General features: G+C 32.4%; 1 protein-coding gene across 2 annotated transcripts in view; it reads left to right on the top strand.

Moving 5' to 3' along the window:
- Positions 1 to 26,305, top strand: part of LOC145286230 (protein unc-80 homolog) — a 542,234-nt gene that overhangs the window by 328,195 nt on the left and 187,734 nt on the right. For both annotated transcript variants that reach the window (XM_080135050.1, XM_080135051.1), the window contains 3 exons: positions 17,800 to 17,934; positions 21,326 to 21,426; positions 23,880 to 23,966. In XM_080135050.1, the coding sequence (XP_079991176.1) occupies positions 17,800 to 17,934; positions 21,326 to 21,426; positions 23,880 to 23,966 (323 nt within the window). The remainder of the gene's footprint in view (positions 1 to 17,799; positions 17,935 to 21,325; positions 21,427 to 23,879; positions 23,967 to 26,305) is intronic.

Here is a 26,305-nt window from a genome sequence, read left to right on the forward strand (position 1 = left end):
ACATTTTATGTCCCAATTATTTTGGTAAATTATTTTTTCCAAATCTTTTTGTATCATGATTTCATTTTTACGCACACATTTCATTTTTTTCCATGTTCTCTGAGTGTTTTACTCACACATATTTTTTGTGTTCTTTGTTTATACATATTTATGTATCTGTTAGGAGTACCTTACATATAAAGTAATTCACCTTTTTCGCAATTTTTTTTATATATTAACATAAGTATTTACACTAGATGACATTAATGATTTACATTATTTTCAAATAATATTCCAAATAAAGTGCATGCATAAATGTATTATAGTTGTTTACAGCTGTTTCAAGGTAGTTTTTATTTTAAATCATATGATGAAACAAAATTTTAAATACAAATCAACTACAATATATATATATATATATATATATAGAGAGAGAGAGAGAGAGAGAGAGAAAAGGAACAAACTAAGTCACACATCCATCAACGTTTCATATATTGCATAAAATAAAGACAAAACGTTGTTAGACATGTGACTTGGTTTGTTCCTTTTTTATCTCTCTATCTTGTCGGAATACTATTTTCATTATTCTAATCATTCATATATATATATATATATATATATATATATATATATATATATAAAACATGTTCTTGTATATCTCTCTTGATCTAGATTAAGGGAGAATTATTCACAATGAGAATTTAGGTAAAATGATTTACAGTGTAAGCATTGGATTTAAAATAGACAAATATGTTGAGGAAGTTGACACTTACACCCACCTAGACTGGTGAAAAGCTATGCTGATATCACGCTTGAAATCAAATGGTGAATCGCACTTGGATAGAAGGCTTTTTCCAAAGTAGACAACCTCTCTCCCACAGAAGAGACGTTGCGAGCCTATCCTTGTTTTAGCGTTATTTCCATGGCAGGTGCTCGTCTGAACTCCAATCTCTGGTCCCCCCTCGCCAATCTTTCACGAAAAACACCCGTCTAGCTGAATCCACTGTGAAAAATTTCCCCCACTCTTTATCTATGCCTAAATCAAAACGTGGGTTCCATGAACAAAGCTTCTTTCTTAGAACTGCACACCTGTGGAACTCTGTTTCGTCTGCCTGCTTCCCACCAGACTACAACTTGGATGTGTTCAAGTCCAACGTTAACAAATTCCTAATGAACCGCCCCCTTAAGTAAGCACTTCATCAAATCTCCACACTAACGTAATGTACTTGCAATAACCCTTATCCCTGAGTGGCTTCCGGGCCTTGATAAGTGGTGACCACTGTGTAAAAAAAAAAAAACATCATAAAAGATAGAAAGTCCACTATGAACATTAAAAAGAGGGTGTTCAATGAATACATAATGTCTGTTATGACATATGTTAGTGAAACAATAATGCAACAATAGATAAGCTAACAGTGGCATAATATAAAATGAAACCTTATGCTCAGCATCAGTCTAAATGAAAAAAAAAAACACTTGGACCAGACAGTAAACTGGAGTAAATGACATCATCACTATTATATGATAAGCAAAACATAGGTAAGCAGGTGACCTTTTGGGATATACAGACAAAAGATGGACAGAATGGACTCTGATTCAATGAGAAGGTTATAAACTTGGTGAAGAGAGGACCTTGACAGTTAACTGTATCTTATTTCATCGTATGGTACCTGGGTTTTGAAATTATGATTGCGTAGTATATGAATAAAATAAATATCATGCACCTCACTTGTTTATTTTCTCTACTTATGCAAGATATTCTTCATTGTGTGTGTGTGTGTATACACACTTATATATATATATCTTTAATTTTTGGAACTGACATAAATTATTTTAGCTCTGACCATGAGGTTCAGTCATTGACCTACTGTATTTAGAGTATAGAATGTTATAAACTCTTGTTAATTTTCCTTATATTTGAGGTTGATTTTATTCTTTTGTTCATTTGTATTCTATCTAAGTCTATTCTTTTGACCTTAATTCTATTTACTTATATATAGATAGATATACATATACATAGTTGTGTATAGCTATGTATTTGTATATATATATATGTGTGTGTGTGTGTGTGTGTGTGTGTACAGATATGTGCTTGAATATATATATATATATATATATATATATATATATATATATATATATATATATATATATATATATGTGGCTATTTTTAATGTCTCTGGTGAGCTGTATGATGACAATAATAGAAAGACATATATTCATTTGCTTGTATTATATTGTAAAGAAAATAAAAAATAAACAAAAAATATGATTGTGGACTGATTCTATCCTTTGCTCATTGGAATGTCAATTATCAGTTCATGTGTATGTGAAACTTAACTCAAATGAAAAAAATATCTAAGAAAATATGGTGTTATAGATAGTAATATGGCAATAAGCAAAGAACAGACTAAATAGAACACTCTTTTTAATAATCATATATTCATTTAAATTTCATATTTTCTGAAGTTTGCAGTATGAACGGGAGAATAATAGAATATGTTTCTCCATAAACCATCATTTGTTTCTCAAGTCATTATTTTCCATTTAAAATTCAACATACATACTTCTTCTTCTTCTTCTTCTTCTTCTTCTTCTTCTCTATTTATTTTAGTTAAATTTCTTCTTCTTCTTCTTCTTTTTTCTTCTGACTTCAATTTCTCAATCTATGATTTCAATTTTTTTCTTTCTCTTCAATTTTCTGTTGAATTTTTCTTCTTCGGCTTCTCTTTGTTCAATTTCTTCCTCTTTAACTTCTTTATTATGTTTTTCTGTTCCTTCTACTTGGATTTATATTCAATAACTTTTCTTCAATCGCTTCTTCTTCACCAATTTTTTGCTTCTTTTTAATTTCTTTATTTTCTTTTCTTCATTTTCTTTAACTTCCACTCCAATTTCATCTTCTTCTTTAATTCTTTCTTTTCTATTTCTTCTTTAATTCTTTCTTTTCAATTTATTTTTCAATCATTTCATATTTCAGTCTTTTTGAGTCACATTTTATTTTTCTCTCTCGTTAATCACACATTTCAATTGTCCATTTGTCCTGTTGTGGTCACATTTTTGCCGCGTGTCATTTGTAGAGCCTTTGTAACCCGCATGTTGCTCTGATTTTGACCCATAGCTATACAGGAGGAGGTAAACATGGCTGTACGGCGTGTTTCTCTGGCCCCCATCAATCGTGCTAATTTCCAAAGTCGTAGCATGTCATGGAGAAACGGTAGCGTACACTGGGGAAGACAAACACTTGAAGGTACTATGACCCTTCCATTTTTTTTGCTTTTTCTGTCTCATTTGATGTTTATCCTTTTTGACCTTTGCTTTTTCCTGTACCACTTGAATGATCTCCCTTTGCAACTCCATTCACCTTGGATGCATTTACATAAGTTATAATGACTTGAAAGAACTTTAGAGGGATTTGTAAATGATAAAAATTCTTCAGTCATGTAGAAGTGAGTATCACTCTCTCTCTCACATAAACACACACACACAAACAAACAAAAAAAAACTTATAATTTTATTGAACATTTCATTCTTTTGCCATTTCCCAGGTTCTTCAATAACTCGAAATGCACTAAACATTGATTTTATTGCTTTTTTTCTTTACCTTTGCAAAACTTAATTATGTTCTACAAAAAAAATTTTTTTTTTGCTACAAAATAACCAAATGAAAGACCATGAATAAATATTTATAATAAGATATTAAGAGCTTGAAGCATAAAAACTTTTACTAAAATAGTTGAACTTAAAAAGGGTTGATATGCCGTAAAACAAAACAATCACACTAAACATCATGAATAAATATTTGAAGCAATTTTTTCCCCAAAGTTACTGCATTAAATAACGTGAAAAGGGTTGATATGCCATAAAACAAACAACCAAATCAGTAACTCGAATTGTTAATTCATTTCAATGTTATGTGTTATTGTTTATGTTAAAGAAATTGATTGAAAAATAAAATTTCTATTTCTAAATAAACAAAACAATATTTGTTATAAATTACTGACTAAAGAGTTTTAAGTAAGTTGTTTCTGTTAAAAAAAATTATAAAGGTCAATAAAATAGGGGGAAAAATGAGTACTTACCTTTCTCTAAGCACTAAATACAGTCATACTCTCCATCGTACTGTATATCGATACTCTACGGCTGACTGGGATAACTTCCGTACATTTATATATGATCTACTCCTGCATTCCATGTTTAAAAAAGATGTGTCCTCCATAGTATCAGACCTGACTGAACCGTTAATTGTAGGTATAGACCGATTCATACCATCCAAAAAATTCCAACAAAAACCTAACAGCCAGCCATGGTTCACCCCAGAATGTGCTGCTACCATCGCACACAGAAATCACTTTTTCCATAGCTACCAATGTAATAGATGCACTGAGACTAAAGCTTCTTTCAGGACTGCCAGCAACCACTGTAAAAGAGTAATAAAAAATGCAAGAGCTATATGTTCAATCTGTTAAATCCAAAGTAGCTGAGCAGCGGCTTGGTTCCCACCAGTTTTGGCAAATAACAAATAGGATCCTGAACAGAAGCGTGTGTTCTATCCCAACCATCATCAATGGACATGAGGTCATCTCGTCAGTATCAGACAAAGCCAAACTATTTGCCAAGAAATTTGCAGCTAATTCTATCCTATGCGACGAAGGCCATCAACTCCCCGTATTTCCTCCTATAACAGACAACACATTATGCAACATACAAATATCTGTGCGTGAGGTCGCCAAGCTAATCAAGAACCTAGATACCAGTAAAGCAACTGCCCCTGACGGCATTCCAATTATAGTGCTGAAAAAGCTTCAACTAGAACTTGCCCCCATACTTACAAAACTGTTTAAGCATTGCCTTAAGAAGTGCTTCCCAGCATCCTGGAAAATCTCATCAGTATACCCTGTATTTAAGAATTCAGGTGATAAGTCGTCTCCCTCTCAGTACAGACCAATAACTCCTGTGTGTCATGAGTAAGTTGCTGGAATCCATATTAAATAAAGAAGTAGTCAACCACCTCAGCAGAAATAACATTCTTAGTGACATGCAATATAGTTTCCGTCCTGCCAGATCTACAGCAGATGTGCTAATGGTCATATCTCATAGGATTAGTGAATCTCTTGACAAAGGCTTCCTTTCTAGGGCAATTGCTCTTGATATATCAAAGTCCTTCGATAAGGTATGGCATAAGAGCCTACTTCACAAGATTTCCAGCTACGGTATAACTGAAAATGTTTTCTCAATCATTAAATCATTTCTCTCTGATGGGCTCATAAGAGTAGTGGTTGATGGGCAGAAATCAGAGGCCCTCAGTACTAATGCGTCTTGGGCCCAACTCTCTTCCTTATCTACATAAATGATCTCCCAAAACACATACTTAAATCATTCATTGACATCTATGCTGATGACACAACCAGCTATGGCAACATATCATAGGCCGTAAATGACAAAGTTCTCTCTGATTCTCTCACCTCTGATCCTGAGCATGTGGTACAGTGGGAAAAGAGGTGGCTGATTACTTTTAATACATCTAAAATCAAGCTCCTATCTTTATATCATCAATGCTCTGATCCCCATCTGGCATCAATTGAAATGGATGGCTCTTCTCTAGGGGAAGCTCCATGTTTTGATAAGCTTCTGGGCTTGACCTTTACTCCTGACCTGAAATGGAACACGTACATCAAGTCAGTTGCCAAGGTCGCTGGAAAAATGGTAGGATCCTTCTACCGCTCCAGAAGATATCTCACTGCTGATGCAATTCTCTATCTATATAAAAGCCAAGTATGTCCAAGGATAGAGTACTGCTGCCACATTTGGGCAGGAGCTGCTAAAAACAGCCTATCCTGCCTTGACAGAGTACAAAATAGACTTCGTGGCTTAGTGGGGAATGCCCTTTTCTCTTCCCTGCAACCTCTCTTCCACAGAAGAGACGTTGCGAGCCTGTCTTTGTTTTATTGTTACTTCCATAGCAAGTGCTCGTCTGAGCTCCAATCTCTAGTCCCCCCTCGCCAATCTTTCACGAAAAACACCTGTCTAGCTGAAGCCACTGTCAATAATTTCCCCCACTCTTTATCTGTGCCTAAATCAAAATGTAGATTCCATGAACAAAGTTTCTTTCTTAGAAGTGCACGTCTGTAGAACTCTCTTCCGTTTGCCTGTTTCCCACCTGACTACAACCTGGATGTCTTGAAGTCCAACATAAACAAATTCCTGATTAACCACCCCTTAAGTAAGACACTTTATCAAATCTCCATAACTAACATACTGTACTCACAATAACCCTTATCCCCAAGTTGCTTCCAGGCCTTGATAAGTGGTGACGACCTTGTAAAAAAAAAAAAGCCAGGATTGCATAATCCAGAGAATAGCAGCTAGTATTTCTTTCAATAAAGATTAAACAAATTTATGCAAGATCTCCATAAACTTCTGATGTAATTAAAAATGCATGTTTTTATTTTTTCATTAAAAAAAAAATAATGCGTTAATTATTTTTTATAATTTATTATGTATTGTACCATGCAATTAAATAAAAACTTCATATTTAAACAAAAATTGTTTTTTATTTAAAAAATAAACAAATGTGACTTTCATTTGTTAAATTTTAATTAAAACTAGTAGCATCCATTCAGTGTTGCTTTGAATGCAGTAAAGTCATTTTAGTTTTTTTTTTATTTATTATTTGTTTACACATTTTTTATATTAAGGTAGAAAACTTCTATTATATTCTTCAATTTAAAATGTATCCTCTTTGCTGATTGTTATTTTTAGGTGATTATTTGAAGATGTTTCATATTAGCAGTTGTCTGAGTTGAACTAAGTAATTTTTTAAAGGAAAAGATTAATATTTGTCCTCGATAAGTGGTGACTCATTATTAAAAAAGTAAAATTGTAACTAAGTATGTTATCATATTGCCAATAACATGTTGCAACAATGACAAATGTAAATTGACTATTCAGAAGCAAAGTTTGATTTGTCAACTTAAATGTTATTTAGGTCTAATTTTGAAAAATCAACAACATAACTTTTTATGCTAGATTCATAAGATCTCTATAAAACATAAATTTGACATTCACTCAAACTGATTATCTACAGAACATCACATGTTAAATTAAATTTAAGTGAGTTTAACTGCACATGTGCATGTTTCATTTTATCACTTGCCTTTTTTAAAGGAAAAAAGGTTACCATTTATCCTTGTGTAACTTTTGACCTTGATAAGTGATAATTTATTATTAAAAAATAAAATTGTAGCTAAGTATATTATTGTATTTTTTTTTTTTTTTTTTTTTTACGTGTTAGTCACCACTTATCAAGGCCCAGAAGCCACTCGGGGATAAGGGTTATTTTTGCGTACAGTAATCAATGGGATAATATCGTAGTAATCATTAGTATTGGAGAAAAAAGGGCATTCCCCACTAAGCCACAAAGTCTATTTTGTACTCTGTCAAGGCAGGATAGGCTGTTTTTAGCAGCTCCTACCCAGATGTGGCAGCAGTACTCCATCTTTGGACATACTTGGCTTTTATATAGATAGAGAATTGCATCAGCAGTGAGATATCTTCTGGAGCGGTAGAAGGATCCTACCATTTTTCCAGCGACCTTAGCAACAGACTTGATGTACGTGTTCCATTTCAGGTCAGGAGTAAATGTCAAACCCACATGCTTATCAAAACATGGAGGCTCCCTTAGATGAGAGCCATCCATTTCAATTGATGCCATATGGGGATCAGAGCGTTGATGATATAAAGATTGGAGCTTGGTTTTAGATGTATTAAAAGTAACCAGCCACCTCTTCCCCCACTGTACCATGCGCTCAAGATCAGAGGAGAGAGAATCAGAGAGAACTGTCATTTACAGCCTTTGATATGTTGCCATAGCTGGTTGTGTCATCAGCATAGATGTCAATGAATGATTTAAGTATGTGTTTTGGGAGATTATTGATGTAGATCAGGAAGAGAGTTGGGCCCAGGATTGACACGTGAGGGACTCCAGCATTAATACTGAGGGCCTCTGATTTCTGCCCATCAATCACTACTCTTGAGCCCATCAGAGAGAAATGATTTAATGATTGAGAAAACATTTCCAGTTATACCATAGTTGGAAATCTTGTGTAGTAGGCCTTTATGCCATATCTTATTGAAGGCCTTTGATATGTCAAGAGCAATTGCGAATAATATGGTACAACAATAACAAATGTAAAAAGCATTAATTCAAATTATTTATCTGCATAAAATCATTTTGCTTTAATAAATTCAAGTGAGTTTAACCACACACATGTGGAGATTCATAAAAGAGATCTAATATTCAGAGATCTGTAGTGAAATTGAGTGACAAATTCCCTTGAAGATTAATTTATTTTCTAAAACATAAAAAACAAATTTCTGCATAGTGCAAACTACTTGCAATACCTTTGCATTAATATTCAGCATTCCTGTTTTATTAACCTTCACTCTAACAAGTCTATGTGTTTACTCCCAAAAGAAAATGCTTTTTAATTCATAATTTTACAAAAAATTTTGAGACAAAATTTGGTCAGTCATTGTGAATGGAACATGCTATTCAACTCAAAATAACAAAAAATAATGAGCAAATATGAAAATACACTTGTTTAAATCTTTCGCTGCTCTGGATGCTTTGATGTCAGCTGTTTGACTTTTATCTTTTTCTCTTTTAGACATAACCAAGTGAGCTTAAAAAACATCATTTCTACATTTTCCTATTTTCACAGACTACTTTGACTTGATATAATATAACATCCACACATCCTGGGAAACGGGCACTTTACTCATTCTACCGATACTCCATTCTGTTCCATACATGTATACATCTGCTTGCTCACTCCCTATTAATTGACCCAACATTCCCTATTGTACCAATTCTTTGTTGTTTTTTTTTCCCCAAACACGAATATACGGTGAATATAGAGATACACTAATATCTTGCACTTTACTAACTGCATCTTATTTTCAATCCCTGTGTCTACAATACCTTCTTCTTCTTCCATTTCTGTTTGCATGACAGAAAAAGAAGAAAGTTCCAATGTGTTTAATCAAACTTGTTTGACTGAAACAAGCCGAAATAAATGCGTTTTAAACATCGTTAAAAAGAAAACATATATTCAAATGGTTAGAAACGTTTTATTGGCTCATATTTGTTTTCATATTATAAGTTTATTTATATTTTTTTATAACATTACTCTTATTTTCTTTTTATGATATTAATCATATTTTTTTAATATTATCAGATTTATTACAATCCTTTTATATCATAAAAGTAGTCATATTCCATTTTATGTCATAAAATTAGATATCTTACTACACACCACCACTGACATCGTTTGTGACTGCAAGATCAGTGACTATCCAAAGTCGAAGATGTACTGGCCTGTTATGAAATTCATCACTTTATACAGCTCTGAGTACTTAATTAGATAAAGGCAGAACAAAAACTTGCCTTTGCACTAACAGTCATCAGAAAATGACTGTGGGGAAGACCAATGATGAGATGGACACACTCTAAACAAAGATCTCTGTAAACCTGGCCTTCACCAAGACCAGGCATTAGCAACCTCCAGCCCCTCCCCCCAGGCCAAATCTGTCGCTCGAATGAATTTTGTTTTACCCATCATGTTACCCAGGGCACAAAATAAATATCTTTTTTTTTATATTCCTTATTGATATTGTTTAAATATAAATATTATATTTAAGATTTGTTTTCTCCAAACGCACAGAAAATTTATTTTTATATTCTATATCATTATTATCCTCCAGGACAATTTAGTCAAAGCTGTTTTACCTCCCTCCTCCTATAACCAGAATAACTTTTTGGCCCTCATGCTCCATAAGGTTACCGATCCCTAACCTAGATCAAACATGTGAACATGTCAAGAACAGACAAAAATCCATCATTGTGAACCTTGCTAAATTAACTCATAAGAAGAGTCTTTGTTATAAGCTTAGTCATATTTCCTTTCATATTAAAAGATTAGTTATTTTTTATTATATGATTAGTCGCATACCCTTTCATAGTCATATTTTATTCTTTTATATTATAAAATCATTCATATTCCCTTTTGTATAAAATTATATTCCATTGTATATCATAAAATTAGTCATATGCCATTGCATGTCATAAGATTAATAATATTCCATATAAGATATATATCATAAGATTAGTCATATGCCATTGCATTAATAATATTCCATATAAGATGTATCATATTTCATTGTATATAATAAAATGAGTAATATTCCATATCATATCATTGGATGAGCTATATTCCATTGAATATCATAAGATGAGTCATATTCCATTGTATATCATAAAATAATCGTATTACATTGTATATCATGAGATTAGTCATATTTTATATTATGATGAGTCATTATGACTTGAAGTAAAATTATAATTTTTTTCTTCTTGTTAAATAAGATGTTTTATTTGAGTTTTTTTTTTTTTTTAACATTTTTACGTTATCTTCATAGAGAACAATTAAGTGTTTTATTTTTATTTATTTTTGTTAACTGTTTTCTTTTGTTTTAGCAGATGACATATAACCATTTCCATTTTTCTTTTCTTTATTCTATTATTTATTTTCATATTTTATAAGTTTTAATTTTTTCAGATTTAAAGTTTAATTTTTTTTCCATTTCATGAAATGTATTGATATAGAAATGATTTGCAAAATTGTGAATTCTTATGATTAATTTTATTTAAAAAAATAATATCAACTGGATCCTTTTGGGAACATATTTAACGATTTTTAGAATTTTTTGTTTTTATACAATTTTAAAATTTGTTTCAGATAATTTCCTTACCTGTAGTTGTTTTTTTTATAATCAGTAAATTTCTGAAAATTTTAAGAAGGCCAGGTTTAAAGATGAAGAATGCAATACAGCAAACAATAATTAAGAAAGAAAGGGCAGATAATTCCAAAATTAAAAAGTGAATGCAGATATTTGCAGAAATAAGAAAGGGTAAATATTTACAGAATTAAGAAAACAGATAATCTCAGAATCAAGAAAGAAAAGGCAGATAATTTTACAATTAAAAAGAAAGAATAAGTAATCTCAGAATTATGAAAGAAAAAGGCAGATAATTCTAGACTTAATAACAATGATAGTAATAACGATGGTAATTAATTGCAATACAGGATGCAGACGATATTTATTTGCAAAATTAATGCCTTGGAAAAGAAACATTGTTTCAATTTTTTAGATTTCTTCATCAAATTTGAATCAGTTTGTTCTGTTGATTGCACTTATTGAACCTGTTTTTGGTTTTTATGACAATTTTGAGAACCAGCTACAGGTATTCATCACTATCACCTGACTTGAGCTCCCAAAGGCATTGGTGATGCTGGCTTTCAGCTCATCTTTCATATAGCAGCTGGATCAGTTGCAATCCTGTTCCACTGTGCCCTACAAAAGAAGCTGAGAGGTTTACGGTCAGATGAGTTAGAAGGTTAGATTAAAGAATAAGATCTGTTGCAAAGATAAGTTAAAAATTAAATTTGCTAAATTTCCCTCAAGCCACTTTAGATTCATTTACTGAATACATGAAAAATATCACCTGAAGAATTTTGAAGAGCACAACAAGCAGAAAGTTGCGAATATAACAAGTAAAATGAGGATAACAGTCCAAAACATAAAGAATAAGATGTCATTATTTAAGATGAAATGCAACAAGCTGATCTACAGAATCGTTTGTATAATTTGCTTTATTCAGACTACTATTCTCATCATGGTTGTTGTTTTCATAATGTTTCGAAACATTGTCAGTATGAGAACAACCCAGCTGAGGATAATAGTTTGAAATGTGTAGATAGTTGAATTGAAAAAAGTCTTGATTTTTAATCTGTGTTGATCATTCAAGTGGTTGATTTGTTATTGTTCTATTTGATCAAATGTTATTTAAGCACAATTTGTAACTTTTTGTATGCTCTCCCTCTTTACCACAATTGCTTATTGTCAAATGTCTTCACTTCAATAAATGTTCATTGCCATTCCCTAAAAATATGACAAAGCAAAGGAATTTTTTTCTTCCCCTAACCTGAAAACATTTTTGATGTTGATCATTGTCTCTGGCCTCTGAGTGATAAATAGAAACTAAGTAAGAGGTTTAAGTAAGAAGGTCATTTGATCAGGTGATTGTAAATTGTGGCTAATTAGAACAATTCAAATGAAAGTTTTTTTTTTTTTGGGGGGGGGTCAAGCATAACTCAATCCCAAAACTGATGAATATTTAAGCAGTTATTGTATGATTAAAATATAAAGAGAATTTCTCAACTTGGCTTTAGAATAATGATAATATATTATTATGGCTATTATCAATCGGTTTGGTTAATTATAACTTCATTATTTCTGGAGTTTTTCTTTTAACAAAATTGTTCGGGTAGTTTTAAGGAAATTACTGTTCCTATTTACTTTAAGGGAAAAAATAGGATGAATAATAATTCTTTTTTTTAAACAAAAGGATCAACTCTGGTCGAGAGTGAACTTTTTATTAGTTATTACACTGAAATGTAAAGGAGATAATACTACTCTTTTCCCCTGGATTGCTCCACTTACCCTTGTTCCTCATTTTATAATTCTGAGTGTTTAGTAAGTAGGTTTCAAGTACTATTTTTGGAGGTTTTGGTATTAAACCCCTGGTTTTCTTGTCCATTAGCAAATACCCAACAATGAAAAAAAATTATTAATAAGGGAATTAAGATCTTTCGTTCTGTAAACGTAAAGATAAATGATTCAAATTTTATCATTTTAATTTTGGTATTAATAAGGAATAACAGTTATATATTTTGTTACGGTTAAATATGATTATCACATCTTTGGCCATTTTGTAATGGTGATCTTTAGTGAAAGTCTTAAGACGAGGAATTGTAAGTGACATGATGTAATTGTATACTGGTGTTGTCATTTTGGTTGTTATGTCTACATTTCTGTTCAACCTTGTGTTTGGTTCATCGATGCAGTAACTAATACAGGGTAATTCCTTCTCCCTAAAAAGAAAATCCTACCTATGAAATCCTTATTAAAATGCACAATCCTTTCTGAAATCCAACTATATTTTATACAAATACATTTCTGTCTATATTGGACTTTTCCACCAAATTTGAATCATAAATATCCAGGAGTCTACTGTTTCTGGGATGCGTATGTTCTGTAGAAATGTGCAAATTTCAGACAGCATAACTTCCTGGTGACAATTGGTATAGTTTACACACAGGTTTGTTGGTCATTGACAAAAGTAAAAAGTGAAAAAGAATAAAATCATTGTTTCAAAAACACATGAATACAAAATGGAGACAAGGCAGAGATGAGGAGCTTACTAAAATCTAACGAAAGCCATAAGCTTAATAAAATTAGAGAATAGAAATATTTTCAGAATAAAAATAAAATCAAAAAAGGAAAATTACAAATTATGCCAGGAGATCAGTGAGTTACAAGCGAGAAGAAAATATAAACTAACAGATGGACAAAAGGTAAAAAAGGTTTGTTAGATAAAAAAAATAATACTAAAAAATAATACTAGCATTATTTGATTCTATTCTTAGAGTGAAGAAAGGCAATAATTTTTACCGGCAATGTTCAGAATGTTAGGATATCTAAAGAGATAGAAAACTGAAGAATCATGAAGGCTGCTGACTAGATTGGGGACCAGCCTTTGCTGGTAATGAGTCTGAAGAAAAAAAGTGCTAGCAAAGGGAGATAAATGCTATGGGATCTATTCTATGCTCTACAGAAAAAAAAGTATTTTTGTTTTATCACTGTTAAAAAATGATATATGGGGACACTTTGGTGACCAACTCATCACTAGCAAATGCAATCTTATTCATCGAACCTTGAGCCCTTCCAGATTTTTATTTATCTCAAAGAAAATGTCTATTAAAAAATCCCTACATTATTTGTAAACTAAAAAGAGCCACCGCAGCTCAAATCAAGGCAGTGTCAAAAGAGGAGCATGTCAGAATTATTAACATCGTTCTGAAACAAAGATTGTTAGAAATTCATTACTGAGCCTTGGTGGACAAGTCAGGTATAAACTGGAGTTTGTTTTTACAAAATATGGTTGGATTGCAGATAAGATTGTGCCTTTTATTAATGATTTTCTAAGTAGCATTTAATTTCAGTCATATACCCTAATGTGCAATTCTCATTATTTTGCAGTTCATTACTTCAATCTTAAAATTGAATGATTCAATATCCATTTTTGAACATTCAACTTTTTAAAGGTGCTTGTGCAGAATAGTGGATTTTGAAACAGACACATTTCAGGTGAAAATATTATTACATACTTAAGTGTCATGTCAAAATAAGTATAAATTCCAAAAATTATGAAATATGATCCAGTAGATGTGCTGCATCCAGTTTTTACAAAAAAATCATCCACAATAACGGGCTGACATTTTGTATTTTGAAATAGCGGATTGTCAAATTGATCGATTGCAGTTACCTCCCTTGGACTTTGAAAACTGGGTTTGTATTACTGTACACATAGATTCGAAAAAGTTGTCAAAAAACAAATATATAACAAATAAATGTTATCAAAGGCAAGATAAGTTACTTTTCTACCTAACTGGATATATTTTTTGCTCATTATATGTTACCGTGACATAAGTTGACATATATTCGGTGTTTTATTAATAGTATTTTGTCTAGTTTATTATTTATAACACCTTTTCCCAAACTTACCATGTTAAAGAGTGTCGGGTGTCATTTTGAATTTTCCAATACATCAGTAAACACTGCATGTTTTTCGAGCTGAATAAACATGTTACATTGAATAAAAACAAAAAAAATGTGTCCAGTTAGGTAGAAAAGTAACTTATCTTGCCTTTGATAATATTTATTTGTTATATATTTGTTTTTTGACAACTTTTTCGAATCTGTGTACAGTAATACAAACCCTGAAAACTTTTACATCTTAAAATATACAATAACAGTCTATAAATTGATAACTTATTTTTTCTACTGAATCATTTTTCATAATTATTTTGGAATTTATACTAATTTCGATATGTAAGTACGTGATAATGTTTTCACCTGGAATGCGGAAGCACTTTTTTTGTGGCAAAATTTTAAGATAATACTATTTTCTTATAAATCATTAAATCTGAATCACAAATTTAAATATTTTAATTCAACATCAGAAAAAAACAATGTAGTAAATAAGTATGCTTAGGTTTTCAAATTTAAAACTAACTTTTTAAAAATCTCCCTAAAATGATTTGATGTGAATAAAAAAAATAATTTCATTTTTTTTTTTTTTTTTTTTTTTTTTCAAGTGAATAAATAATGACACTTTTATTTGTATAAAGAATTAATAAAAACAATAACTATTATTGCAAAAAGGATTTCTTCTAATTAAAAACAGCTCAGTACACATGTACATTTTTTTAGGGGGGGGGGTCTTCAAAAGTCAAAGTTTAATGCATAAATAAGTATCTATAAATCCAATTGTGTAACACTGTGCTATTTGAATTAATCAGACTAATATTCGCATCTTGAGTGTTATTTGCAAACCGTTTTGGTCAATGTAATCTCAGACCTTCAGGTGTTTCTAAATTATTTATAATAAAAAATGGGGAAGGGCTAAAATTTAATTAGATCCATTAACAAATCGTAAGTTCTTGAAACTTAAATTAATGAAACAAAGATACCGATAAAAAACATTGTTAAACCCATGTGTTGTCTTTTAGTATCTATTTTTAATTCCCATTAATGAGATGTATATTTTAATTTTCATATGGATATTTTTTTAATATATTTATTATCTAGTAACTGATATGGGAAAAGATAAAAAAAAAAGGCGGGGGTAAAAAAAATAAAAAATAAATAATAGAAAGAAATATTGTCCTTGTTTTACTTTATATTTTTTTTAGATTTACTTTCAACAAGAATCTAAATACGAAACCTTGGAAGTGTAAAGTTACCCTTTTCCTTTACAAAACATTGCGACTTATACAACTGAAGAAGATTGAAGATGCATCAACTGAAACATAGTACAAATAACACTCAACATGAGAACATTAATCTGATTAATCCAAATAATACAATCAAGCATCCCTCATCTCAAAAATTAAAAACTGAAAGCTTAGTATTACTTTTTTAAGAGCAAGATGCATAAATCCAAATATTGCTACTGTAGTGATATTGGTAATTCAATATTCCTCATCAACAGAAGAGTAGGAAAGAGCTTCTAAAAAGAACATTGAAAGAAACTTGATTGGCCACTAACGAGGCTAATCTTTTACTTCATAGCAGCTCCCATGCATGAACTACCTGGCAAATATACCTGGTGAACCAAGTGCAAAAGAAGTATGAACACTTGCACTTAAAATGTTAGAATCTTAAAAAGATCTCTTGGTTGGAGTGCCTGAAATAATGGGTGAATGCCTAGCATCTTATAGGATGCTTCATTCTCAGCAAAAACAAAACAAGAAAATTGAAAAAGAAAAAAAGAGAATGCCAACTAGACACCATCCTTGGGTGTCTTTGGTTTCTCTATATAGAAATATAGTCCATACACTGACACGAGGATACTTCGGCCTACAAATAAAGCATGGCCAAATATTCAAAATAGCAGTATTTAAAGACCAAATACAATCCCCTCAGCATGGCTACACACTGACTCATACAAGAAATTATGCATCTTCTCTTAGTGATGTTATTTCAAGTAACGGTACTAAGCTAGATAATTCATCAGATGAAATCTTGTCCTGGGATCTGGCAAAACCAAGGAGAGACCACAAGAAAGATAAAATATATCATAATTAAATGATCAGTTGGAGAGAAAGAAATGTTAGATAATAGCAGGGTTAAAAGTGTTAATTAGCTATTATCTATCTATCTATCTAGTGCATAACACTAATGACCTTGCTAGGCTAAGAATAGAAATATTGTTTTGGTCAAATAAGTTTAGCTGAAAGTTAATTGCGTAAATGTTTATAGGTTTAGCTGTACTTAGCTATAAACATAAGAATTGAGAAATCCAAAACATTAATTGATGAGTGACACTGTTCATGCCACATTTAGATAGGTGACCAGAGGTCATGTTAAGGAGACGTTCCTTTAATCAGCTACGTCACTGGAACTGATAGGTCAAAAAGATTAGAGCAGGGAGTTTGGGTTTTGTCACCAAGGTATGCAGACGTGTTCCCAAAAGGCCGGGAAGCGAGGCTAGACAAACACAACATGTAGGTATGTAGCAGACTCCTGAGACATCCAAAATATATTTATAAAATATAAAGTCGTTGTCTTGTGTTTCACAAAGAAAAGTCAAGTATATCTCAATCGTCTTGTGTCAGTATGATGGACATTCATCACAGCGCCCAGCGGCAGAAAGATAAAGCACCTCTGGACAGAAAGGTATAAAGCGTAATTTTTATTCCATATATCATACCCCCCTTCCTTCACTACTTTATTAACCCAAGTTTTGAGAGATAGGAAGAAGCTTAATGAACACTCAGATATCTATGTGTCTCGTAAATAAATGAAGTGTTAGTCTTGGGAAGGGTTTCGTGAATTTATAAGAACTAAATGAAGTAAAGTAAAAAAAAAACAGGATAAATCAAAGTTAGCTATTGAAAATCACCAAAGTTTACCATGTGTGACCATTTTTTATATATGATTAGTAAAATTCTGTACATTAACTGAAACATGGAGGCAATTGCAACCAAAATGCAAACACCAGTTGTAAAGAAAGTTATTTTGATTTTTTTTTATTAGAATTAGAATGTGATGAATGCATGTGATAAAAATCGGTCTAATCAATTTCCTTTTTTTTTTTTTTGCATGCTTTTCTTTTTAATGCTTGTTACTTAGGAGATGAAGAGAGAACTGAACACATCCATCACATGCAACAAGTTCCAAGTTTTTTCCCTTCCTGTATGTGCGTTGCGGTTCTTCCAATCCTTCATTTAATGGATGATTTTGATGTTAATGCTGATGGTGTCTCAGGTAAGGTCAACAGGCATTCTATTTGTTAAATATTTGTTGATTAGCTATACTGATCAAAAGAATAGGGGGACATTCTTACTATGTATTATATGTAGTTTATTTCTAAGCGGTTACATGTTTTTTTTATAAGTTTAAGTTGTTCTTTTTGCAATTGTATTTTTATAACAAATAAGATATCAAATTTGTCATGTGTTCTCTTTTTCAGGGGAAGAAAATGTGTGTTTTCTTGGAGTTCAATGTAATGTATGTGTGTGTATATTTTGAAGGAAAAAAAATGTGCTTCAGAGTGTGTGTAATGTATAATACAGCATAATCACATTAGCTCACCGAAGTTAAGCAACATTGAGCCTGGCTAGTATCAAATGAATGACCTTTTGGGAATACCAGCTGCTGTATGTAAAAAGATGTTGACACTTCTGGAAGCTCCTGCATCCCACCTGACACCCTCAGCTTGATCTTATCCTGCTGCTGGATCAGGCTGGTTGGGATGAACGAGAGTGGGGCTGACTCTACACAAACCAGCTTCACTTAAAACAAACACTCACACGTCATTCAGCATTCCTAGCATAATCAGATGATCTTTGTCGTTCTGACAAACAAAGTGTTTAAAATATGTGTGTATATTAGTATATGAATTGTGTGTCTGGAAGAAGATCACATCTCAGTGCATGGAGAGAATATGGAAAAAGAAGTTTCTATATAGTAGCAACAAGATGATATTTAGATTTTGATTTATGTGTGGGAGACATATATGGGGAAGATTCTATGAGATTAAACCTATGTTGTTTTGTTTATTGTTTAGAACTTTGTGAATGTTGTAGTTTGCTTGAAACATTGTGCATAGTGTGAAAGGAGTTGTGTTTGAAGGCTATGACAATACAGTCTCATAGGATTATACCATTGAGTATGAGACAAGAAGTAAAAGATTAATGATGACAATGTTATATAATAACACGAGCGTATGGAAGCAAGGAGAACAAATGAAGTAATTCAGTTTAAACCTTTATTGAGGGTCAAGGTGAATAGGTATATATGGTCAGCTAGGCGTTAGGAAGGCCGGAATAGGGATCTAGGTGTTAGAGAGGTTGGAGTCTTGGCCTGATCAGGATCTGACAGGTACAGGGGCCTAGATGCTGGTACGGTCTGGTGATGACGACCCGGACTGGAATAGGAGGAGTATCGCCACCGCTGTTGCCACTAAGGAGTCGCTGGGACGAGTTGGGGTTTGCTGGTGGTATTCCTCAAGGGAACAAACAGTGATAGGTGACTAGGCACTTTTGAATCAACTGCTGTCGCTGAGAGGGGAGCTGCCGCTGGAAAGAGCTGAGGGGAACGGCTGTGGCTGCTGCTGCTGCTGCTGAAAAGAGCTGAAGAGAACTGGCGTGGCTGCTGTTGCTGCTGATACCGTTAGCGAGGCAATCCGCTCTGGTCGGCAATCTGCTGGTAACTGACTTTTTTCTCTGACAGTCGGCTTATTTATACAGCGAGTGCGGGTGTAGTAGGAAGCATAGCGGCTCTGGAGTCAAAATGGCCGTCCTATTTTTTATTTGTGTTAGTTTTTTGTAATTAACCACACATCGGGGATTCGCTTATTTGGAGGTATATACAATTTTATATATCCAATCAAAGCTGTAAACATTGCAAATCAGTTTATGTAGGAATCACGTCGCGACCGTACTCCGTGACCTAAATATTTATGTTTGAAGTACATGGTAGAGGGGTTGTCAGGTGTATTATTAATATTTCCACTCCTAATTTAGTTGATGCCGTTAATGTGTTTCCCGCCCGGATGATTTGCGGGTTATGCTGTTGATGTGGATGTGGGTGTGGGAGTGGATGTGTTTTGACACCCTGATGTGTGTTTAATACGGCTCTGAACATTTTGCCGACAAACAACATTTGTCCCCGCGCCGCCATTGTTGTTCCATAGTTCCTCCTCGTTCCATGCTTCGTTTATGTAACTGTGTGGGGATCTTGCGATATAACAACAATATTGAATGATTTGAATAATTTTCAATAATAAATTATTTATTTAACAACATAATGTGTTGCACCGAGATGGCAATTGGTGTAAAGTTCCCAAATTTTCAAGGAATACCTCTTTGTCAAGGGAAGAAAATAAAAGATGTGTACAATTACTTGGTAGAGATTTTCATGTTTTTTCCAGAAGTCAGCAGTCAGACAGGTTTACATAATTGTTGAATTAATTTTGGAAATATGGATTGGGATTAATATTAAGTATTATTAAAAAATATCATAACATATTAGAAGTTCATATTTTATCGTTGTCAGCATCCATAATTCAGATTATTTAAACTACTATTCATTCTGGTGTTTATTTTCACAACATTTTGTCTGATGTAACCTCCAATATTTTTCAAGTTCATCTTTTTAAACTTGGGAACCTACACAGAATTTCAAACCGAACCATTTATTTAATTAACATGTAGAAATTGTTCTTGTGTTATCAGCTATGACTGAGTAGAAGTGTTAATTTTTATGCTATTCTTAGTTATTATTACCTGCAGTAAATATTGAACCTTCCACCTTTGTCATTTAGACCTGATTGTTAATTAATGTCATTAACTATTATGCCATGGAACAACTGTTCTTTATATAATAGATGGGATGTTCCCCAATGTTTAGACTGGCATCATCCAATAACTATTGGTTTCCATTATGATTAAGTTTTATTTACTGCAAAATGACATCCCAACTGTAAAAATTGGCTTCTAGGCCAATAATACAAAAATAATAATTGTCAAATTTCTAACAAACTTTAAACAGTCATAATTCAAAATTTTTTATTTTTATTTTACAAAGGAGTCCACCACTTATCAAGGCCTGAATGCGACTCAGGAATAAGGGTTAATGAGTGGAAATTGGGTAGAATTTAATTATTTAAGGAAACCGCTCAACAAGAACTTGTTTACATTGGACTTGAAGATGACCATGTCATAGTCAATTGGAAAGCAGCTCAATGCAACAAAGTTCCACAGCCAGGCAGTTCTAGGAAAGAAATTTTGTTGATGGTTCACACATACTTAATTAACTGTGCTATCAAAATAAATGTGGTATCACTGTTGATGTTTTGAAAAAAATCTATGTGACCACATTAAAAGTTTTTAGACGTAACAAAAATAAAATTTTGGTTTGAGATACCACTATGATGGAAATACATTCTACACAGCCATCTGTATGCTACCTTTGGATCTGAAAATTTCTCCTGTCTAGTTTAACACATGATCGGATTTGACCAATTAGCCTCTCTCCCTCTTTACAGAAATACTTTGCTTCAAGGCAGAAATGCTTGGTACATTAATGAAGACTATTTTCATTTTTATGAGTATTATGTTAACTAATGAGAATTTTTATTTTATTTATTTTTCAGTTGCTGAAATGGCTCGTAAAGTAATCTGGAAATGTCTCGTCGAAGACCCAGCGTTGTTCCTCAGACATTTTTTGGAAAAACTTACAAATAAAGACAGACAGGTAACTGGTATTTTCGAGCTTTACATTTTTTTAATATTTAACAGAAACACAAGGTTTCTTTATCTTAGCATAATGTAGACTTGGTGTCTGTCTATATATGCCATAATCATATTGACACACCAATTCCCATTAGATCACCAGTTAAGCGACATTAATCTTGGTCAGTATCAGATGGGTAACTGTTTGGGAATACCAGGTACTGTCTAAAATATCTTCTTGCAAAAAATTGTAAAAACTAATATTGTCATTTCCCCTGACTGGAATATACATGCTACTGAGGATCGCTTGTGAATTTAATATTCCCTAGAAACTTTATCCATTGAAGGAAGCTGACTCAATGTACCAATATGTATTGTGCTTTGAATTTTATGAGGAAAATTGTTGACATTGGGTTTGAAGATGACAAAGTTGTAGTTTGCAGGGAAACATTCCCATGCCAACGTATTCCACAAGTTCTTGGAAAGAAACTCTGTTCATGGAAATTCTAAGCTTATAAAGCATCAACTGGGTGACTATTCGAGAATCCCAGATGCTGTATGTGTTCTCTGCTTATCTTGGCATTGTTTCCAGTCATCCAGGATTTCTTGCCACTAGAATCAGGCAGTGTCTACAAGAGAGGTATGGTTAGGGATTGCTTAACCCTTGCTTCACAAGTACATATGCAGCTACTCTTTCAGGGAGTATCCATTGACTCTCCAGTGAGTGGAAGCTCTTGTTTGTCTTGTTTTTGCTGTCTGTTTGTGACTAAAACTATGTCACAATTCACAAAGTTCATCTCTAAAACTGAGGATTATTACCTTACTTTAAAAAATAACTTTCAGGCCTTGATAAGTGGTGAACTTCTTTGTCAGAAACATCACTTCTGGAATGTGAGAACTAAAGGACAAAATAAGGGAAGCAACAGTTACATGGCTGCTGAAAGTAAACCTAAGATATGCAGAGACTTAGAAAGCACCCCTTCAGATTAGAAGTGAAAAATTGATCCTACAGTATATAGTAAAACTAAAACAATGCTCGACCAACCCAGCATCCGACTCTATATTTAATCTAAAACTGAAAATCCTTTTTGAGCAAAAAAGAAAAATGATAAAACCTTTGCGTCTTAGTTTTGAACCCAATATAAAAGAATCTGAAATCCAGCATTCCTACATTCTAATTTTCACCCTGTCTGAAACTCAACCTTGGATTATCAGACCTCCAGAAGTTATTCTAACCCTGAACAACCTACACAAGACAAATACTTATCCATCTACTTTCCAAGAAAAACTACAGATGATCTTTGAAAAGTATATTGCTTACAAATACATCTACACTGATGTTTCTATAGAGGTAAAAAAAAAAGTGGTTGTGCTGCAGTGATAGATGAAGAGAGTCTTACAAGGAATACAAGAAGATACATCCATCTTCACTGAATAGATCTGCACACTTGAAATGGTGTTCAAGATCATTGCTGAAAGTAAAAAATCATGATATTCTCTGATTTTCTGGCTGTCATGAAATCCCTAAAAAATAAGAATCTTAAAAATCCATTAATAATTAAACTTCAAGACGAACTAAATGGATTGCATGAATCAAAACATAATTTTCTGTGGGATACCAGGCCATATTGGTATCCAAGAAAATGAAAAAGCAAATACCACAACAAAGAAACCATTACCTATAGTTCCATATAAATAAAATCCCATATTAAGATTTCAAAACAAAAAATTAGAAACATGTCAATCAAATAGTAAGGATTGTAAAATCTTTTTCTCAGAAATCAACCACATCCCATAATGCCTATCCTCAATAAATGACAACAGGAGGGAGGAGATGATAGTAACAAGAATATGGATCGGTCATACTCACTTAACTCATTAATATCTTGTGAAGGAATAAGAACCCCCAACATGTCATGTCCAAATTCAAAAACTAATCACTCTTCACCATTCAACACATACTCATCACCTGTGAAGATCTTTAACAAAACCATTAAGAATACTACCAAATATACAATATGATCTTTTTAACAAACTTCATGTAGATAATATATTCAATTTTCTGAAAGTTACAAGACTTTACAAGAAAATTTGAAAAACACAAAAATCTATTTATCACTCAAATATTCCTACCACTATACATTAAAAAAAAATACAACCCAGTACTATTGCAAATAAACTACAAATAAGTATCTATGATATATAACCTTTCATGGCATTAAATGACCTTACAGACTCAATGTGCTATTAAAAAAAAACAATTTTACACAGTAACAGTTAGAAAACTAGTTCAAATTTGATAACCAGTCCAAATTTCATAACCAGTCCATGGCTAAAGTATAAAAATAATCCTGGTATATTAAAATTGTAAAACTAGTCCATCTGTTAACTTAAAACTAATTTCTGTTTTTTTTTTTTTAAGTGTGTATTTATAATGTTACTGAAATATATATTTTTTTTCTTTTTTCTTTTCAGGAGGAATTAATGTTTCTTCTGAGAAAACTATTACTTTACTTTCGAGATCTTCCAGCACAAATGGCTCATTCATTGTTCAACTATTTGGTAAGTTTCACACTTCCTTTTTGAAAGTAAATTACATGACAGTTGACAATATAATTACTCAGAAAACAATCGACAGACCACCATGGACATTACACAAACCAGAAACCGACATAATACTTACTGCTTACAAGAAAAACATTACAAATAATATAACAAACAGAAGCAACTTCGGAGAACTAAGAGAAAAATACGCAGAATACATAGAAATATACACCGATGGGTCTAAAACTATAAACGGAACAAGTGCAGCATGTACAGATGGACAAAATCAATATCAAATACGACTGCCCAACGAGGCTTTAATATATACAGCCAAACTGCAGGCCATCAAAATAGCTCTCAAACACATCAAAGACATCAACGAACAAAAAGCCATAATATATACAGACTCCCTATCCTGTATCATGGCCCTTGAAGTAAAATCTAAACACCCTTTTATCACAGAAATTATACAAGAATACAATGAAATAACCGAAAAAAACAATAAAAAAATTATAATAGCCAAGTCATGTCGGCATTCCAGGAAATGAAAAGGCAGACAAACTGGCTAAAGAAGCCACAAACCACCAAATGGAAAAAATTAAAATACCACACACAGACCTAAAAAGAAAAATCAACGAATATATAGAAAACAAGTGGCAAGAGGAATGGAACAAATGCACTGCAAACAAATTGCATGAACATCAACCAATGATTAAAAACGAAAAACAAAAAATTTTTAAAGGAAGAAGAGAAGAAATTGTACTAAACCGAATAAGAATTGGACATACAAAATTAACTCATTCCTACCTAATCAAAGTGGAGGAAACACCAAATTGCACACTCTACAACCAACAACTAACAATTAAACATCTACTGACAGAATGTAGAAAACACAAACACACTCAGAAGAAATATTTTAAAACAACAAACATTAGAAAAGTGTTCCAAGAAGTGGAACCCCAACAAATCATAAACTATTTAAAAGAAACAAATGTATTCAAACTCCTATAAAGTAAACAAGTAAAATTCAGTTTAGAAAAACAAATCTCTTACAACTAAAACAATTTTTCAGAAAACCTAAAACATCTTGCTTCAAAAGATAAACTTTTGTAAGAAACTTAAAAAATTTTTACAAGAAACTGAAAACCTATTATATCAACAAAACTTTTTTGGTATTAAATGACTCTTAGAGGTTGAAATGCCGTTAAACAAATACACTCACTCACTACATGACAGTTACATGACATGTCAGGCCAATGTAATTAGCTATAAAGGGTATTTTTTTTTTTTTACTTTTGTTTATTTTAAACAAGGCATATTGCCACTGAATACTGCACCATAAGGGGTTAATGTGATAGGAGTCAGATTTATAGGGGATAACCTGGGTTGGAAGTTGAGGAACAAGATGTTTGTTGCAATCAAATTTAAATTTCTGTATGTTGGGAGAGTCAGGGAAATAGGGATCAGGATGAGAATTCTAAATGCAAGCAGTTTGAGGAAAGAAGGCATTTTTGGACGTCTATAGTCAATGAGAAAAGTATTTCGGGTTTTCAGATATGAGAGATGTAATCAAATATTTTGAATTGAAAGAGAATAGATGCTGAAAAAAACAGAAGACATGAGGATCAAAGAACCCTCCCCTACACACACACAAACACACACACACATTGGATACAATAATTCACTGACTAGCACAAAAGATGAAAAGGAAAATGAAGCAAAAAAAAAAAACTTCCTTCCACTTAGGGTAGTGAAAGCCTTAAAAAACAGCATATATTTGGCACCACATCGACACAAAATTCCAAGAAGCAGAACTAATATTGATTCTCTACCACATGCTTCTATCCCATGACATGGCTTCCTGTACACATCAACCTAACCTCCAATTTGATCATTGACGGAAAATTTTCTTTTCCTATTCTAACTATACCTGCAATTTAAAAATATTTGATATTCAAATAAGTCTATATTTATATCAATCAATCAAGTGAAGAATTTTTCTCAGATTCCCTTGACTTGTTCCCTTGAACCTTCTTTGATAGATATTGCTGTCAGCAGCTCTTCACTATGGATGCAGAGTCTTCTACAAGTTGATAAATGTAGCTTTGATCAGGTCTTTCAATTAACCTTTTGCTTCTTAGTGGATTTTATAGGAAAGGTGTTGCTCACAAGTTTTGACATATTTCTTTAGAATTGACCAGTATGGCAAAGCTTCTCTCTCGGTATATGACTGATATGAGAAGAAAATGTCAATATAGATGTTTCTTGGTTCTGTGTTTTCCCTGTCTTATATCTAATGCAATTTGCCACAAGCTTGTGTATGTTCTGTCAAGTGATGTTTCTTACTGTTGCCTCAA

The sequence above is a fragment of the Euprymna scolopes genome, chromosome 10 (genome assembly GCF_053919585.1).
Source record: "Euprymna scolopes isolate OS-2025 chromosome 10, ASM5391958v1, whole genome shotgun sequence".
Lineage (NCBI taxonomy): Eukaryota > Metazoa > Mollusca > Cephalopoda > Sepiida > Sepiolidae > Euprymna > Euprymna scolopes.